We start from the raw sequence: 18,898 nt of genomic DNA on the forward strand, positions 1-18,898 counted from the left end.
TACCAAATTTCGCTAATATAGCAAACCATTAACACTTAAATTAAAAAAAGGAGCAAAAATCAACATAAATGACAAAGACTTCGTAGTCTTTAGCGTTTGAAAAGCTAAAAGTACTCATAACATCCGACCCAATTTTAATATACCCTAATTTCGAAAAACCATTTTCATGAACTACTGACGCGAGTAACATGACAATAGGGCCGTCCTTTCGCAAGAGCATAAGCCTATATGCTACGCAAGTGGAATTCTTAACGAGCATGAGATAAATTATTCAATGATTGAAAAAGAATTATTAGCAATCGTTTAGGCCACTAAATACTTTAGTTCTTATCTTTTTGGTAGGCAATTTCAAATCCTAAGTGATCACAGACCACTCGTCTGGTTAGATAACATGAAAGAACCTAACATGAAATTACAACAATGAAAAATCAAGTTAAATGAGTTTGATTTCCAAATTAATTACGTCCCAGGAAAAGAAAATTATGTGACAGATGCTCTGTCCAGAATCCAATTAAACGAACTTCCCAGGCGAAGATACCATTAGCACAAGAGCAACCATACATAGTGCTCAAGAAGACAACAGTAACCATTTACAAATCACAGAAAGACCCCTTAATTATTATAATCGACAAATAGAATTTGAAAAAGGAACGAAACAAAAGTTACGAATTACTTTCATAAAACCAACATAAAAATTATATACAAAGACATGACTAACGCGCATGCCAAAGAATTAATAGAAGAATACCTATGCACAAAGAAAAGTGCTATACTTCCACAACGAAGCAGATTTTCTAATTTTTCAAGAAGCCTACTTAGAAATAATAAGTCCGAATAATTCAACAAAGGCAATGAAAACTAGAAAGAAATTAATAGATCTTCAAACATTCGCAGAATTCAAGGAACTAATATTAAAAAAACACAAAGAATTATTACATCCAGGAATTGAAAAAACTATCAATTGGTTCAAAGAAACCCACAATTTCCCAAATTATCAAAATTTAAATCAAAATCTAATAAACGAATGTGAGATTCGCAACATGGCAAAAACAGAACACAGGGATACAAAATTAACTTTCGAAATAACTCCGGAAATCGCTATTATCGGACAAAAATATGTTATGGATTTTTACATAGTAGGAGATAAACAATTTTTATCTTGCATTGCTATCTATTCAAAATTTGCATCATTAATAGAAATAAAAAGTAGAGACTGTTTAGAAACCAAACGAGCTATAATACAAGTATTCAACCAAATGGGTAAACCCATCGAAATAAAAGCAGACAAAGACTCAGCTTTTATGTGCACAGCTTTACAATTATGGCTAAAATAAGAAGCAGTAAATATTAATATAACCACTAGTTACAAGCAAGAGGTTCTAGTCGGGAGCTCCCGACTAGGGGATACCCTGAACCCCCTTCTTCCAACATCAAATGCTTATATATATTCTATTTTAGAAGCTATATGTCAAGTTTGGTGACTCTAGCTTTTATTATTTACCGCAATTGCCTAAAAAACCGGATATCGATATAAATTTTTATCGATTGCTTGGAAACGGAGTAAGTTATCGATTATCGGAAACAAACTCGATCTGCGCAGGCCCTAGGAGCACCTATATCTAAAATTTCAAGTCTCTAGCTCTTATAGGTTCTGAGATCCTTGCGTTCATACATACGGACGGACGGACGGTCGGTCGGACGGACGGACGGACAGACAGACAGACAGACGGACATGGCTTGATCGACTCGACTATTGATGCTGATCAAGAACATATATGCTTTATGGGGTTGGAGACGCTTCCTTCTGCCTGTTTCATACATTTGGATTTCGCACAAATACAATATACCCCTATACCCATTTTTAATGGGTTCAGGGTATAAAAATGGCATATCCGACGTAGAACGATTTCATAAGACAGTTAACGAAAAATTAAGAATCATTAACAGCGAGTCAGACGTCGAAAATAAACTTACAAAATTTGAAACTATACTCTACACGTACAATCATAAAACAAAGCACAAAACGACTAACAGAACACCAGCGGACATATTCATATACGCAGGTACACCAGAGTATGACACTCAAGCTAATAAAGAAAAACTAATAAATAACCTCAACAAAAAACGAACAAATTATGAAATTGACACTAGATACAAACATTCACCATTAGTTAAATCAACGACTACAACCCCGTTCAAGAAAACAGGAGAACTAAGACAAATCGACGACAAACGTTTTGAGGAAACAAACAGAGGCAGAAAGATATCACACTACAAAACCAAATTCAACAAGTAAGAGGTTCTATTCGGGAGCTCCCGACTAGAGGATACCCTGAACCCTCTTATTCCAACACCAAATAAATTAAAAAAAAAAAGTTCCCTTGGCAGGACTCGAACTCGCAACTGACCGCATTACTTGCTGTCGACTCTACTCAACAAACCAGCAAAAAACAAAGGGCTCGAACTCGCGACAGACCGCACCACTTGCTATGCCTCTACTCAGCAGCCACACCAACAATTAAGTACTTATGATAAAAAAAGGAACTAAAATAACATTACAAAAAAAGGATGCAATTACCATGCTATTAGAATGCGAAGCAGACGCGCATCAATGTGTGTGTACATGTATACAGAAATTCTTAAAGCTGCTGCACCATTCAATTGCGCAGTTGCATATAACTTTGGTTTTTCTTAACCGATCTTTATGAAATTTTCTACAGTATATCTTATTGTACCATAGAATATTTGTGAATTCTGAAAAAGTCAATTGCATTTAAATTGTGGTTTAAATTGGTTGGCAATAAAAGTTAGGTTATTAAATTGATTTATAGCTCTGGGGTGGTAGCGGGGAGGTGACGATAGATATGAAATGAAAAATACTTGAAATATCTATAATATTCTAACCTTATTATTTACTCAATTTGCTAAAAAAAATAAAAGGATGTCGATATCGATTTTTATCGATTGCTTGGAAACGGAGTAAGTTATCGATTATCGGAAACAAACTCGATCTGCGCGGGTACTAGGAACACCTAATTTCAAGTCTCTAGCTCTTATAGGTTCTGAGATCCTTGCGTTCATACATACGGACGGACGGTCGGAGGAACGGACAGACAGACAGACGGACATGGCTTGATCGACTCGGCTATTGATGCTGATCAAGAACATATATACTTTATGGGGTTGGAGATGCTTCCTTCTGCCTGTTACATACATTTGGATTTTGCACAAATACAATATACCCTTAAACCCATTTTTTATGGGTTCAGGGTATAATTACCTTATGGATGGAGACGTTGTTTCGGAGCGAAAGTTTGTTGTTGGAGTTGAGCAGCCAGCTAATCCCCCTGGTTTTGCCTTTAATTTTGTTGACTATCTCGGTGACATATTTCTTAAACGTAGATCGTCTATTGAAAATGAATCTTAACTATTTGTGGGCACGCCTGTTCAAAAAGCTTACCATACTACTATGAGCCCCCGTTCCGTAAAGTTGCTAAACAACAGTAACAGCGTATCAGATAGTAATAAAAATAAATACATTTTAATAAACTCAAAATAGGTAAATTCTGATACAGTATCTACTTATATAAAAAGAGTCCTATGTTATACTGTTTTGTTGATAAAGAGTTATCGCACATTACGTCGCAGAGATGAGTAGATAAGAAGGTTTCTGGTGTTCTCAAGCTATTGACTGAGGACAAGGCTTTGGGGGAGGTTCTTAAAATAGCTGAAGTCAACCTGTGTAATTTTCAACTTGATCAAATTATTTGAATGTATCATCCGGTTCTAAGGCAACAAAACGTTGTCATTGCCACACAAGTTTACTAGTATTTGATGTTGTCTACTAATATTGTGGTTATACGAATTTTCAAAGCAATTCATTTACGTATACATCCCTTTAAAATACACCACATTTATTTTTTAAATGTTTAAGTTTCAACTCTTGGGATCATATTGTTCAAAAACATCACAATTTTGTGAACTATAAAAATTTAATTGATACATAGCATTACCTCTTTCCTTTATGCCGAGACAATTTTCTTTTTTCGCTAGGAACCCGACTATTTTTACGATGACTTTTTGTATATCCACTTGACTCTATAGGAGTTTTATTATTTTGCAATGATGGGGCAACAGTTTTTAAAACTCGGGCTGAAGATGGTTGACGAGTTTTGCTCCTCCTTTCAATATTAGTAATTATTTGATGTCCTTGAGTAGATTTGCTAGAAATTTTCGTGCTCAAGCCATTTTCATTTAATGAAGATTTGACATTTCTGGTTGATATTTCCTTTTTCCTTGCGAGCAATCCTGCAGAACTGTTATAATTATTATTTCGCTTTGACTGATCGGTCCTAAGTCTCTCGGCCTCAGCACGAGTATTTAGGTTAACCAAACGGTATGTTTCTTCTATGAACTCGTCTGGCTGCCGAGAAAGTAAAGCGTATTCTGGGAAATCCAAAGATTTTATAGGTGTACTCAATAAACTGAAACGATTGTTTGTCTCTAATGTAAAATTAGTTGTTGATTGTCCATTAGAATTTAGGACTTTAAGTGGTGTCGGCTTTATTCCAATTTTACTTTCTTCAGCTTCTTGAAAATGCGGTTTGGAGTCAATAATATTTAATTGATCGATTGTTGGTTTGATTATTGGATCTGAAATAACGAAGAGATAGGGAGATATTAATGTTTGTGCCATTATGGGTAAAGCTAAGGAACCATCAGTAATAAAATACAATTGCAATTGAGGGTGTATGTAGAGACACAAGCTTATGCAGTTAGTTTTCATGCTCACCTTTGGAAACACATATGTCCGCAGGTAGCTTTTGTTATTCCCTATGTTTTTTTTTTTTTTTTTTTTTTTTTTTTTTTGTTATAAGGGGATTAAGGCATCGGTTATTTGAGAAGACAATCACAGTATGCAACAAATAAATGTAGCATTTATAAAATATCACAGGACAATATAAATACAAAGATGAGTCACATACAAAAATAAATTGTTAATAAGCAACTTGATTTAAAAAAATTTAGAACAAAGACGCGCATTCCATTCTCTTAACTTAATGATTTGAGTAAAAGATACTTATTTTCTACCAACCTAACCTCACTACATAACATATTTAAATAAAACTTTGGGATCCGTCATGGTAGGCGCAAGCAACTAACACAAATAGTTTTTCCGGCAACCAAACTTAATGCAGTTAATTACAGTGCATACGTACACATTTTGAAGTTCTCAGACAGACATATTTCAAACAAACAACGCTTGCACGCCATTGACTGGAAGGCTCTAGTCAACAGTTCCCGACTAGGGGATACCCTGAACCCTCATCTACTAACACATAATACAGCTAGCGGTAGCAATCGCAATTGCAATGCTGTCGATAGAATTTATGAAGACGCGCATGAATGTGTATGTGTGTATACATATATTCTTTCAAGAGAGTAAGAAATACATGTTGTTTGTAAGGTCGACAGGGCATATGCAATTGTACTGCATGTCTTAGCTTTAAGTTGTAGGGTTAGTGATCCTATTCAAGAAGCTACATGTTAAGTTTGGCGGCTCTAGCTCTAGCAAAAAACAGGATATATAATCTCATCTGGGCAATTGGTCGAATAAAATTTTAAGTCTTGCTCTTGCAAGTTGTGAGATCTTTGCGTTAATACACTCCGACTGGTCGACTTGGCTTTTGATGCCCATTTTAACTTATTTTTAATGGGTATAGGGTATTCAAATCTAAGTAACACCTAAATACACTGGTTAAGGTTATTTTTCATATAAAATTATTTTGTTTACAAATTTGCCTACCGAATTTTACATTTTTATTTTTATTTTTATTTTATGAAATATATTCTTCATATTCATCATTCTTAATCAGAACAAGTAAGCGGTTCTAGTCGGGAGCTCCCGACTAGGGGATATCCTGAACCCTCTTCTTCCAACATCAAATGTGTGTATATTTATTTGATTTTTTTTTTTTTGTTTTTTTTTTTATTTTATTTTTTATTTATTTATGGTCGACAAACCGAGTGTCTTCCTCATTATTCCATAGGTTATACAATAGATTATAGAATTATACGCTAAAAGCCTAGTTAAAGAATACAATTTTCTAAATAGCATCACCGACCGAGGGAGGTGTTTTATTTGCCAGTCCGGCCAGCTGTGCCCCTTTTCACAGCTAATTTTGTCAGTGACGCTATTAAAGCCTACATCTAAGCAGAAGGTAAGTAGGAAAAAAGTGTTCTCAAGTAAAATTAAAAATAATCTTAATTTGCTATATTAATAAAGAAAATACAGAGAATTGAAGATGCCCTAGCAGAAGAGGGGAATCTATGTCGCCAATAATCAACTTATGTAGAACAACACGGGGAATTGTTCTACGGTTGGTTAAAGGCGGACGGTTGAGAAGAAGCAGTCTACTGGAGTAGGATGGCAACCGAAGATTAGGGTCCCAATTTAAACCTCGTAGGCAAAATGCAGAAAATGCTTCTGAACAGATTCAATACGATCCTGGCTATTGTTATACTGTGGAGACCAGATGCAAGAGCAGTATACACGGGCATTTGATATAACAGAGGGGAGATCATTTATAAAAAGTGTAAAGAGTAAAGGTCCAAGATGACTACCTTGAGGAACACCAGAAGTAACGTGAACCCGTTTAGAGGTAGTCAGCCTCAGCATTACTCTTTGGGTCCTACCTTTTAAATAAGAATTAATCCAAAGCAAAAGAGATAGGGCGAAACCTATTCGGTCAAGTTTAAAAAGTAAAATCTCATGGTGCACAGAGTCAAACGCCTTACTGAAGTCAGTGTAAATGACATCAGTTTGCATTTCCGAAAGGAAAGCATCGTTTACCAAGGAAGTAAACTCAAGCAGATTAGTCGTAGTTGACCGATTCTTTACGAATCCATGTTGAACAGGGGAAACAACTGATTTGCAGAAATGCTGCCAATTCGAAGTGATTATTTTTTCAAATAATTTAGGAATAGCGGACAGTTTTGCAATGCCCCTGTAATTTCGTATATCAGACTTCCCACCTTTCTGGTGAAGAGGAATGATATAAGATTCTTTCCAAATGGAAAGACAGAAGTTTCAAGGGATAGATTAAAAAACTTTAGCAATGGATAAAGAAGGGAAGAACTACACTCCTTGAGTAGACAACTAGGAATATTGTCCGGCCCAGGAGAGTAAGAAGACTTTAAAGAGTTTATAGCTAATAGGAGAGAGGAGTGTGAAATAATTAGAGGAGGTATATAACTTGCGGAAGAAATAGTATAAGGGTAAGCATTAGTATAAGGACAGACTGAAGAGTAAGTTGATTGGAAAAAATTAGCAAAGAGGTTAGCAGAATCAGTGTCATTGCTAGCTTTATCCAAGCCAAGAAAAAAAGAAGATGGCAAACTTGAAGATTTACGCTTCAAGTTTACAAAATTATAAAACTGTCTCGGATTTCGGGCAAATTGCCTTTTACAACGAGTTAGATAGCATTGAGAATTAAGAAGAAAGGTTCGACTTGTCTATGGAATATTTAGCCAAGTCCGGACACGAACCAGACTTTTTAAACTTTTTAAAATATTCAGATTTTACATTTTTTAGATATGATAATCTGGGAGTAAACCAGGGTGGTTTGGAAAAAGTAGTCGAAGGAATTGACTTAGGAATACACACATCTAAGAAGGAGCTTAGGGTGTTATAAAAAAAATTAATGGCAGTATTCATATCAACCGAGTCATATAAGAAAGACCAATCGGTTGCATAAATAAGCTGATTCAGCAAAGAATAATTTCCTTTGCGAAAGCAACATCGGGGCTTATTGGCTGATGAGCACGAAATGAAAGGATTATAATTGAGCATTGCAATCTCTAAAGTAGGATGATAGACATCCTCAGGAAGAGATAAAGGAGGGGACCTAGACACATTGGAAATAAGGTAGTCGTTAACAAATCTAAGGTCAAGTGTCCTAATCAAATGATTAGAAATTGAATTGATTTGAAACAACGAAAGATCAAGCATGCAATCTATAAAATCGTGCTGTGCTGAGGGTACTAGATAATTTTTGGCAGTAAATAATGACCAAGAGATGTTGGGCAAATTAAAATCACCCAACATCATAAATAGGTCATTATCACGCACGTCTGAAGAAACTTCTTTAATACAAGTAATATGTTTCATATAAACTTGAATATCAGAAGAAGGTGGGACATAAGAGCATGTTACATAGACATTTCGTGTAGAAAAAGACACCTTAACTGAGACAATCTCAGCGTCAGTAGGCGTACTAAAACAGAAAAGTTCAGACTGGAGATCGGCTTTAACGGCAATTAACACCCGAGTCGGCCGATCATTTCTATACAAAATAAAGTTATTTGATAAAATCTCAAAATCAGATATGGTTGAGTTCAACCATGTTTCTGAAAATGCTATTATATCCGAATTGAAGGAAGTGCTGGCCATGAAAAGATTTTTAAGCTTTGAAATGAGACCTCTGACATTCTGATAATGAATAAAGATTTGGTCAGAAGATGAAGCTAGCTTTTTAGGGCAGAAATGGTACCCTGTATTGAAGGGACTGGAAGGGTGACAGGCTGGTTACGCTTTAAAGGCTTGAACTCGTGAACAATCATGTGTGGAGGCCAAAATTTGGGATCACAAATGATTGGGAACATATCATGTGAAACATTTATTTTGAATGATGATATTTCACGAGGGGTGGAGAAATTAAATTTGGTTATTGACACGCTAGCAGAAGATTTGCTAGCAATATAGGCAGCCAATGACTCAGAAGTGGTTTCGGACGAAAGTCGAGACACATAAAACTTGCTACGAGGGGCAACAACCGTTAAAGTAGGCGCTGATGGGGTTGCAGGTAATACAGGAGTTGGAGGAGCTAAAGAGACACAATGATTGTTTTGAACAATTTGGGCGAGATTGCACGCAGGTCTACCTTTGCGGCCAGGAGCTGACGGGGCTGAGGCAGTTTAATTAACTGGGACGCGATCAGGTACGGGCTCTACTGGGACCTCTACAGGGGTTGAAATAGGGGTAATTGGACAGTCGCTTGGAGAAGGCTATAAGGACAACATTGGAGATATATCCAAATTGCAAGGAAGCTTCTATATTAGAAGCTATATGTCAAGTTTGGTGACTCTAGCTCTTATTATTTACCAAAATTGCCTAAAAACAGGATATCGATATCGATTTTTTATCGATTGCTTGGAAACTGAGTAAGTTATCGATTATCGGAAACAAGCTCGATCTGCGCAGGCACTAGGAGCACCTACATCTAAAGTTTCTAGTCTCTAGGTCTTATAGGTTCTGAGATCCTTGCGTTCATACATACGGACGGACGGACGGACGGACAGACAGACGGACATGGCTAGATCGACTCGGCTATTGATGCTGATCAAGAATATTTATACTTTATGGGGTCGGAGATGCTTCCTTCTACCTGTTACATACATTTGGATTTTACCCATTTACCATTTACCCATACCCATTTTTAATGGGTTCAGGGTATAATAATCAACTCAAAAAGCAGTACAAGTGAGCGGTGCTTTCAAAATATATTTTTATGAGCTCACTATAATTAGCTTTCTTGACTGTTGCCAGTAAAATTCTTTTACTTTTTGTTTCTTTTTGTCCAACTTTTCTTTTAGCTACCTTAGGTCGGGAGGTCTCAACTAAACTCTCTTCTACCAACATCAAGTGCAGCCCGTGCTACGGGCTTGTTTGCTTTAGTTGTACTAAATTAATAATTGTAATTTTAAAACAGTTCTCCCAATAGGACTCGCACCCGTGACCGACCGCGTTACTTGCTACCGCCTCGACTCCCCACAATTCGTTTTTAACTTAGAAAACACGAATAACAAAATAAGAATATACACACAGCACAGGATACAATACAATTAAATTGCAATGCTGTTTACAGAATATATGTGCAAATTCTTCACATGGTCTATATAATCATACATTTTTAAACCCCAACCCATTAAAATTGGTTAAAAATGGTATTATATATTTGCGCAAACAGGTACAAGGAAGCATCTCCGACACTATCTCCATATATAAAACTGTTTGTCTTGACTGACTGACTGAGTGACTTATTGACTGACTGATTGGTGATCAACGCACAGCCCAAACCGTAAGAGCTAGGAAGCTCAAATTACACTGTAGTGATGAAGGTGCACGTTAAGGCGGGGTTTCGGGAAATTCCACCCGCAAGTATGGAAAAATCGCGAAAAACGTTTCTATGAAACTTATTTGCTTACCATCCGATCGGCCTTGAACTCAATTTCAAAGTTCTTTGTTCAAATTCATTTGAGGGGTGTTTCACACTTTTCCAAAAAAGTATTACTCCTTGGTGGAAATAAGGGTCTAAGATTTGGTGGATGACCTTTCACCCTCAAATTTATTTTCAAGGATCTATATGGCACGTATTTCACATTTTTCGCAAAATCTAAATTCCTTCGGTAGAAATGCGATTCAAAGAGTTTTTGGGCGCAGTTTTAAGGGGTGTCCGATTTGCTTCAAACTTATTTTCAGAGCTCTACATGAGAACTTAATGAATACGTGTTTTAGCGGTTTGGGAAATTCACCCACAACAGTGGTTAATTAGCGAAAATCGTTTGTATGAAAGTTTTTTGTTTACCATCCGATTGGCGTCAAACTCATTTTCAAAGATCTTTGCTCAAATTCATTTGAGGGGTGTTTCACACTTTTCGAAAAATCCATTCCTCCTTGGTGGAAATGGGAGTCAAAGATTTGGTGGATGACGTTTCGCACCCAAATTAATTTTCAGAGATCTACATGAAAAATCATTTGACACGTATTTCACATTTTTCGCAAAATCTAAGCTTTTTCGGTGGAAAGTGCATTTCAAAGCCTCTTTTTGGTGAATTCAAAGTTTTGTCCGATTTGAATCAGACTTATTTTCAAAGGAAAGTTCCACTAGCAACAGTGGTTAACTGGCGAAAACGTTTGTAGGAAAGTTATTGGTTTACCGTCCGATCAGTTTCAAAATCATGTTTAAAGCTTTTTGAGAACATTGATTGTATAACATACGTGCCACGGGCAGGACCGATATATATATCAATTCTATATTTCTCGCTGCATTACTTGGTGACGAGCCGGTAACTCCAAGCAAAATGCTCCTAAACGTAATATACATAGTACGAAGTGCCAATTTGTATCGAAGTACGAGGCCAGATGGTGGTACTTTTAGGCGATGGAGATAGTTATCTTTCCCCTAAAACTATCTCTCTGATTTAATTGACATCTAGTGGCAAGAAAACTTAGAATTAACTTAAATATATCAAAGATAAAAAATCCACTGACGTTTGTGAGTCTTATGTGCTGGAGTTCTAGTCTTCCACTGAAAGTTTCGAAAATCGCGAGCACTGCAAATGCTGTATATTTTGAGTTGGAGACTCTGAAGCTAAGTAGAGACTCAAAACCACTGATCTCGCCTCAGAGTTTAACTAGCAGAATATGCTTCGCTGGGGAGGCTCTACCTTTTTTATTTCGGTGTCCGATGCGCTGAATTTTATTAACTGACCTAATTAAAAAAAATTAAGTACAATCTCTATGCATAGCATTTAATATTTTATTTTATTTTACCTTGCCGGCCCGTTTTTTGCGACATTAGGTTGGAATCTATTTGATGGAAAATTTATTATATTTTATAATTAGAATATAATAAATTACCTGCCATTTTCAATCGTCGCTTCAATAGAGTAAAAAAGTCTGTACTATTTTAGCTTTGATCTAAAAAATATCGCTTCAATTGATCGCCAGGTCGTAAGTATGATTGATTGAAATATGAAAAATTTAATTACTGGAAAAGTCTACCTGTAATTAGGAAAAAAAAACAGCAAAAAACGGTTGTAGTGGGGCATGATGTATGATGGCCGCTTCGACCCCCTTGGATTTCTAGTGGACCTAGAGGAGCGGGTCATGACATATGGCACTGCCCTTTATCGCTTGCCTAGGCCTATGAGTGAGGTCATCTGCCACCGGGCCGCTCTTGCGCTTGCCTACCTAGACGATTTTTTGGTGATAGGGACGACGGTGATACAACACATCGAGGAATTTGAGGGAGGTATTCCGCTGGCTGAGAGTGGCCAGGTAGTGCAGCTTCTTCAAGAAGAAACTGGTCTATCTGGGACATATCATTTGCAGGGTAACTTCGCGACTCGGCGAAAATGGTAATGGGATGACCATCAGGAGGAGGCATTGCGTCAATTGAAGGATACCTTGACGACTGCCCCTGTGTTCGCTTGTCCGCACTTTTCCGCCAAATTCGTCTTGCAGACTGACTCGAGTGAGTATGGCCTCGGCGCAGTGTTGACGCAGACGATAGTGGTACAAGAGCGGTTGATAGCGTACGCGAATCGGAAGTTTCTGAAAGCAGAGGTGAACTATTCCGCCACCGAGAAAGCGTGCCTGGCAATTGAGTGGTCGATCCGGAAGTTGTGTTGCTACCTGGAGGCGTACTAGTTCGACGTGATAACGAATCATTTGACCGAGAGCCCTTCGGGAAGGAACTGCAACAGTTCCAGTTTAACGTCCACTACCGACGAGGGAAGCTAAACGTCGTGGCTGATACACTATCAAGGCATCCTCTGGAGACCTGTCAGCAGGCAATCCCCCTGCAAATGGGTCGCTAGAATGCGTGCCAGGATCGCCGAATAGCCAGCTAAGTTCCCAGACTACATAAAAGAAAATGGGCAGTTGTATAGGCATTTGGGCCACCGGACGGACGACGAGGACTATATTCCTTGGAAACTATGTGTGGCCAGTGGTCAACAGCAGAGGGTATTGCAGGTATGTCATGATGCTATAACGGCCGGACATCAAGGGGTGAGGAAAACCGCGTCCAGAGTTACTACTGGCCGGGTATGCTTCGCGACGACGCCAAGTATGTGAGCAACACAAGCGACATTATACAGTCCCACTTTCCTCATGCAGTGTAGGGAGCCGCGGTTACCCGCCGTTTTTTGTGATCAGGTGACTCCGGGATCCCCAACTTGTGCAGATGAGTTGAGGCAAATAGCGCGCATCGAAGGACCAATGCAGTCAGTAGAACCTGCGCAGACGGGAATGGCGACCTTCGTTGGACTCGATGGTCCTGTTATGGCAGCACCAACTGTCCAATGCCGCTGAGGGTTTCGCTGCAAAATTGGCACCCAAATTCGATGGCTCCAATCGCGTTACCAAGTTGTGGTGCCTAACATTGTGCACCTCGTGAAGCCAGGCGAACGGAAGAAGAGGGTGGCCAATGTTGCGCAGTTGAAGCCTTTCTACCAAGAATTGACTGATGACGATGGAGAAAAACCAGGACCCATGGACGCCCTACGAGTAGGCGAAGAGTTAGATCGACACCCGTCGCGTAACATAACACCAGTACTAAATGTGGATTATAATAACACTAGTAGTGTAATTAGAATAGGTTTCAGAATGTTAGCCACACTGTGAAGATAGGGAATTGGCAACGTAAGTAATGGATAAGTTAACGAATAAGTCGAATTTACAAATGCACTCAGAAATTTTTATAATCTTGCCGGACGAAGACACAATCAGCGGTGGAACCGAGCCCTTCCCAGGACCCGGCGCCGGGGGCCGCCAGCGCTACCCCGCCAGGTCCACGATTTTTATAGAAGAAGACAGCAAGAAGAGCCGCCTCGCCAGTGCTGTCACACCTTGTACACCCGGCAGACCAACACCCTGGAGCATTTTGATGTATGGTCATGGTAGGGATCGTCAAGGTGACGGCCATGTTCGTCGAGGCCCCATTCTCTAGGAATTCAACGCCGCACGCGGAAGAGCCTCCGTCCCCTCTACTTGCATCGCCCTCGTCAATGACACCTGCAACGACGACCCTGGCAGCAACCGATGAGGTGAGCGATCCGGTGGATGAGGAGGTACTTTCACCGACCGAGACACACTACATCGATGCAGGAATTCAGAGCGGTGGAGTCGGACGGAACAGGAATTGCCCCGCCAGCTCCGGAAACAGAGACGTCACTGACGGAGGTAGCACCCAACGAACAACTCTGACCCCGTAGAGAAAAGGTATCAGCCGGCGCCGAAGCACACGGCGACCTGACCCGGTGACGGAAGATGATAAGGAAGGGTCCTTATTCCGCCGCCGCTTCGCCACCCACAATCCCCCGGTCTACCCGGACAGCCATTTCGCCTAGATAAGCATCGGATAGCAGCCTTATGTCCCCGTGAAGGGTAATGGACCCCACTCCGGCCACTCGAAACGTGGAGGGGCAAATGCAAGAGAAGGCCCTGTCAAAAAACGCCGGCGGATCCGCCACCATCGGCCAACTTCCACCCAATGCAAGCGCCGCCGAAGTGTGAGCCAACGGCAACCCAGTGTCGAAGGAACACCGGTACCGGATCCCGAAGGAGCCTCGCTTAAGCCCAAGGAGGACCGTAAAAACGCGTGCGCCCCGCGAATGCCAAATGGTCCTTCCCAGCCTGGGAAGTATAACCACGGCAACTCCGCGAGGATAATGCTCCGAGCCGTGAGGAGCACCAGTTGCTATCCGTCAGATGGTTATAGAGTAGCAGCGGATCGAAGATGAGGACGCGATGCCGCCGCTCGTTCGCGCGATCCGAGTAGAGGAACCCGTCACTAGCCACCAGCAAGAGATGTAGGATGCGTGGTTCGCAGACAAATACGGGGATGAGAGTATAATGGTCCGAGGACGAGGACACGGTGCCACGGCCTCATCGAGGAAGAGATAAGGACCGCCGGGGCGATGTCGACGGACCCAGTTCCATGTGTTTAAAAGAAGCCAAGTTTACAGCGTCACGCTAAGCGCCAGGTGCGACGTCCCCATCACTTCTTCTAAGTAGAGGGGGAGGGAGTGAGGTGGCAAGTAGCCACTGAGTTAGAGTCACGGCAAGAAGCCGCATTATAGTTTTTATTATTTTGTAAGTTTATAAGAATTATAAGTATTATTAGTAAGTAGGACAAGGAGCCGTTTCCAGTATCGATATGATATAAGCATTGTTAAGCAGATTTCATTGGAATAAGAATATAGTTAATTAAGGGCAAGGAGCCAAGTAGTTCTCAAGGGCATAATTTAAGTTCAAATTTAACCACTGGCCGCCGCAGCAACCTTGCGTTTCTGATCGGTTGCTCAACACCGACTTCGAGAGCGCAACTTCAATTCGGTGGCGAAGAGCGAAAGCTCGCGGCGAAGTTGAACGCCTTATGGAGCGGGCATCAGGGTGAGTAGACGTGTGTCGAAGAAACAGCCATAACCTTGAGTGTACAGCGAAGCGCTAGGGCTCCAAGCACTGCGGCAGGGTCTTTGCATAGTAGGTGGTAACGAAGCCCGCTAGTTCTTTTTATAAAAAATTACATTTATCTCGAGTACCTTACCTGGTGTGGCGTGTAGTGGTACGAGGCTGCTGCCCGTCACCTGTGTGAGCAGTGTATGTGTGTATGGTTCGAGGCCCCGGCCCGTCACCGATGTGCACAATCCCAGCTTTGTGTGTATGTATTTTGTGTTTTTGTATTTGTTAAGAAATGTGTTGTAACTTGCTGGCCTGGTAGGATTGAGATTTGTACCCCGGCCAGTAGGTCTTTTATGACGCACAACTCAACAAAAATAATAAAATAAAGAAGTTAAGCGAAAACTGTAATAGGTTTGAAGTTATACTAAGTAAAGGCAATGTCACTTAGGAGTAGTAGTAGAAGAGTTACCAAAGTAAATATTATAATTCCAGTTTAACAACCGACGATCAAACAAGCCAAGAGAGCCCAACTTAAACATGCATCGTTTCTAATAATATTTCTTAAGATTTGTCTTGTTCTTTTTTAAAACTGAATCAATAAACGTACCAGTGAATTACGAATATCATTATTTGTCCGTTAATATAACCAAAACAGAACAAACGTATAATAATTTAATAAAGCATGCTGAACAGTATGTATATATAGCTTAAATCAAATGTTTAAAAGAAAATTATTAAAGAGAAATGAATGGCATAGGAATAGCACACCACGATAAACGCGGCCTTGCGAGCATTATGGGAACGACTTTTAGAAATTTTCGTAACTTTTAATCACAATGGCTAAAAGCAACTCATATGAAAAATTCATCATTTCCCACAATCCTAGAAAAACTGTTTAAGCCCTAGTTTTTAAAATACTGCTACATTCTAATAACGTTAAAACTGTTTTAACATAAACAAGTATGAAGCTCTAGTCGGGAGCTTTCTAGGGGACAACCTAAACCCTCTTCTACCAACGTCAAATGCAGCTCGCGCTACAAGCTCGTTTGCTTTTGCAATAGTAAAAATAAATTTCAAAAATAAAACACTTCCTTCAATAGAACTCAAACTCGTTACAAACCACACTACTTGCCGCCGTCTCTACCCAACATCCACACCAACTATTCATCTCTATTTATATAAAACTGTTTGTCCCAACTGACTGACTGATTGAGGATCAAATCAGCACCCCTACCGCAAAAGCTAGGAAGCTCAAATTTGCACTGTAGTTACCTTATGTGATGATGGTGCACGTTAAGACGGGGTTTCGTGAAACTCCAACCGCATGTGTGGAAAAATCGCGTAAAACGTTTGTATGAAACTTTTTTGTTTATCATCCGATCGGCCTCAAAATTATTTTTAAAGATCTTTGTTCAAATTCATTTGATGGGTGTTTCACAATTATCCGAAAATCCATCTCTCCTTGGTGGAAATGGGGGTCAAAGATTTGGTGGGTAAAGTTTCGATCTCAAATTTATATCTAAGGATCTATATGAAAAATCATTTGAGACGCGTTTCACATTTTTTGCAAAGCCAAAGCATCCTCGGTGGAAATTGCGATTCAATTTTTTTTTGTAAAAACTAATTTTCAAAGCTCTACAAAATAACTTAATGAATACGTGTTTCAGAGATTTGGGAAATTTCACCGAATACAGTGTTAAATTGACGGAAAACGAGTATATGAAAGTTTTTTGTTTACCGTCCGAATGGTTTCAAACTCATTATCACAGATCTTTGAGAAAATTTATTTTATGGGTACCACGGGCAAGTCGGGGGTATACCCGCTAGTAATGAATAAAATAAGACGAATTTAAATAGCAGCACGTACACCCAGCACGGAAAACAATACAATCGCAATTGCAATTCATAGAATTCAATAAAGACGCGTATGAATGAATGTGTGTACATGTGCACAGAAAATCATGCGATTTGCGACAGCCGAAACACGTTTATATTAATAACTGTTGTGTTTCTAAACCGATCTTGATCAAACTTTCCACAATATTCTTACCGTGTTATACGATACTCTTACATACTCAAGAAGGCAATAGCATTTTAATTGTGACCTCAATTAGTGTGTAGTTACAAATGATTTATTTATTTGATTTATAGCCATGTGGTGGTAGCAAGGAGGTGGCGATACAAGTCATTTTTGGTGATTCCAACTCTAAAAACTTAAGAGAGTTGCTCAAAAAACAGAATTTTGTTATCGATTTTTTGTACTGCGCGGGCAATGGAAGGACCTACATTCCAAATTTGAAGTCTATATCTCTTAGAGGTTAGATCGACTTGGCTATTGATGCTAATTAAGAATATATATACTTTCTTGGGTTGGAGATGCTTTCTTCTGCCTGTTACATACATTTGCAAAAACATTTACCCATTTTAAATAGGTTTAGGGTATAACAAGTAAGAAGCTCTAGTCGAAAGTTGCCGACTAGGGAATACGGCGAACCCTCTTCTACCAACACCAAATGGTTCTCAATCGGACTCGAACCCCTGAGAACCGCACCACTTGCCACCACCTCTACTCGACAGCCACTTCAACAATTTATTTTCGTCGTGGAAAAAACGAATTAAAAAATCCGCACATCCACACATCACAGTTGTTGATAGATTTCAATAAAGACCCGAATGTATACAGAAATTTCTGCAATTTGTGCTAGATGCTGCAGGCAAAACACGTTTTCTTTACAAACTTTTGTGTTTCTTCTCTAATCCTAATGACATTTTCAACAGTAGATCTTACAGTGCTATAGACTATTCCTTTATTCTCAAAAAGACGATTGCATTAAAATTGTGGCTTAAATTGGTGGGTAGTTAAAATCGGCTTATTTATTTGATTTGTAGCTATGTTGTGCAGGGCAGTAGCGATAGCTATAAAATGAAAGATACCTGATATATATGTATATATACTATTCAAGAAACTACAAGTCAAAATTGGTGACTCCAGCTCTTATTATTTACGAGATTTTCTCAAAAAAACAGGGTTGCTTGGAAATGGGAAAGTTTTCGATTATCGGAAACAAACTCGTAGTGCGTGGACACTAGGATGACCCAACAAAGTTTCAAGTCTCTTTGGTTCTGATTGCTCTTATAGGTTCTGATATCCTTGCGTTCATACATACGGACGAACGGACCGACAGACAGACGGACATGGCTAGATCGACGGTTGATACTGATCAAGAATATGTATATACTTAACGAAGTCGGCGATACTTCCTTCTGCCTGTTACATACATTTTAACAATAACATAATACCCTTCTTACTCATTTTTAATGGGTACAGGGTATAAAAATACATGACAAATATTTCATCCAAAACAATCAGGTTTATACAATAGCTTCTAAGGATTTAATCTTAAATAAATGCATCATAGAGATTTAAAATCAAATATCAACAATGTTTATACATCAAAACTTAACTAACTAACATTTTGAAATAAACTATGTAGAACGAAATATATGACTAACTTGGAATTTGCTAAAAACATTGCCAAACAAAAATTGCACAAAAAAAGAAATAAGATAAGCGATAAACAATATTGTAAAAGCATTTGACGCCTCTGTCCATCTAGGGGCAGTTTTATTATTATTATTATTATTATT

At 39.1% G+C, this 18,898-nt stretch overlaps 2 protein-coding genes across 3 annotated transcripts in view; one reads left to right on the forward strand and one right to left on the reverse strand.

The window, feature by feature from the left end:
* LOC115760484 (integrator complex subunit 1) overlaps positions 1-18,898 on the forward strand; it is a 136,239-nt gene that overhangs the window by 80,902 nt on the left and 36,439 nt on the right. The gene's annotated exons all lie outside the window — the stretch shown is intronic.
* LOC115760485 overlaps positions 1-18,898 on the reverse strand; it is a 76,692-nt gene that overhangs the window by 24,628 nt on the left and 33,166 nt on the right. For both annotated transcript variants that reach the window (XM_030701834.1, XM_030701833.1), the window contains one exon: positions 4,014-4,653. In XM_030701834.1, coding sequence (XP_030557694.1) covers positions 4,014-4,653 — 640 coding nt within the window. The remainder of the gene's footprint in view (positions 1-4,013; positions 4,654-18,898) is intronic.

This window comes from Drosophila novamexicana, unplaced genomic scaffold (genome assembly GCF_003285875.2).
Source record: "Drosophila novamexicana strain 15010-1031.04,08,12 unplaced genomic scaffold, DnovRS2.1 tig00000458-arrow-arrow-pilon, whole genome shotgun sequence".
Lineage (NCBI taxonomy): Eukaryota > Metazoa > Arthropoda > Insecta > Diptera > Drosophilidae > Drosophila > Drosophila novamexicana.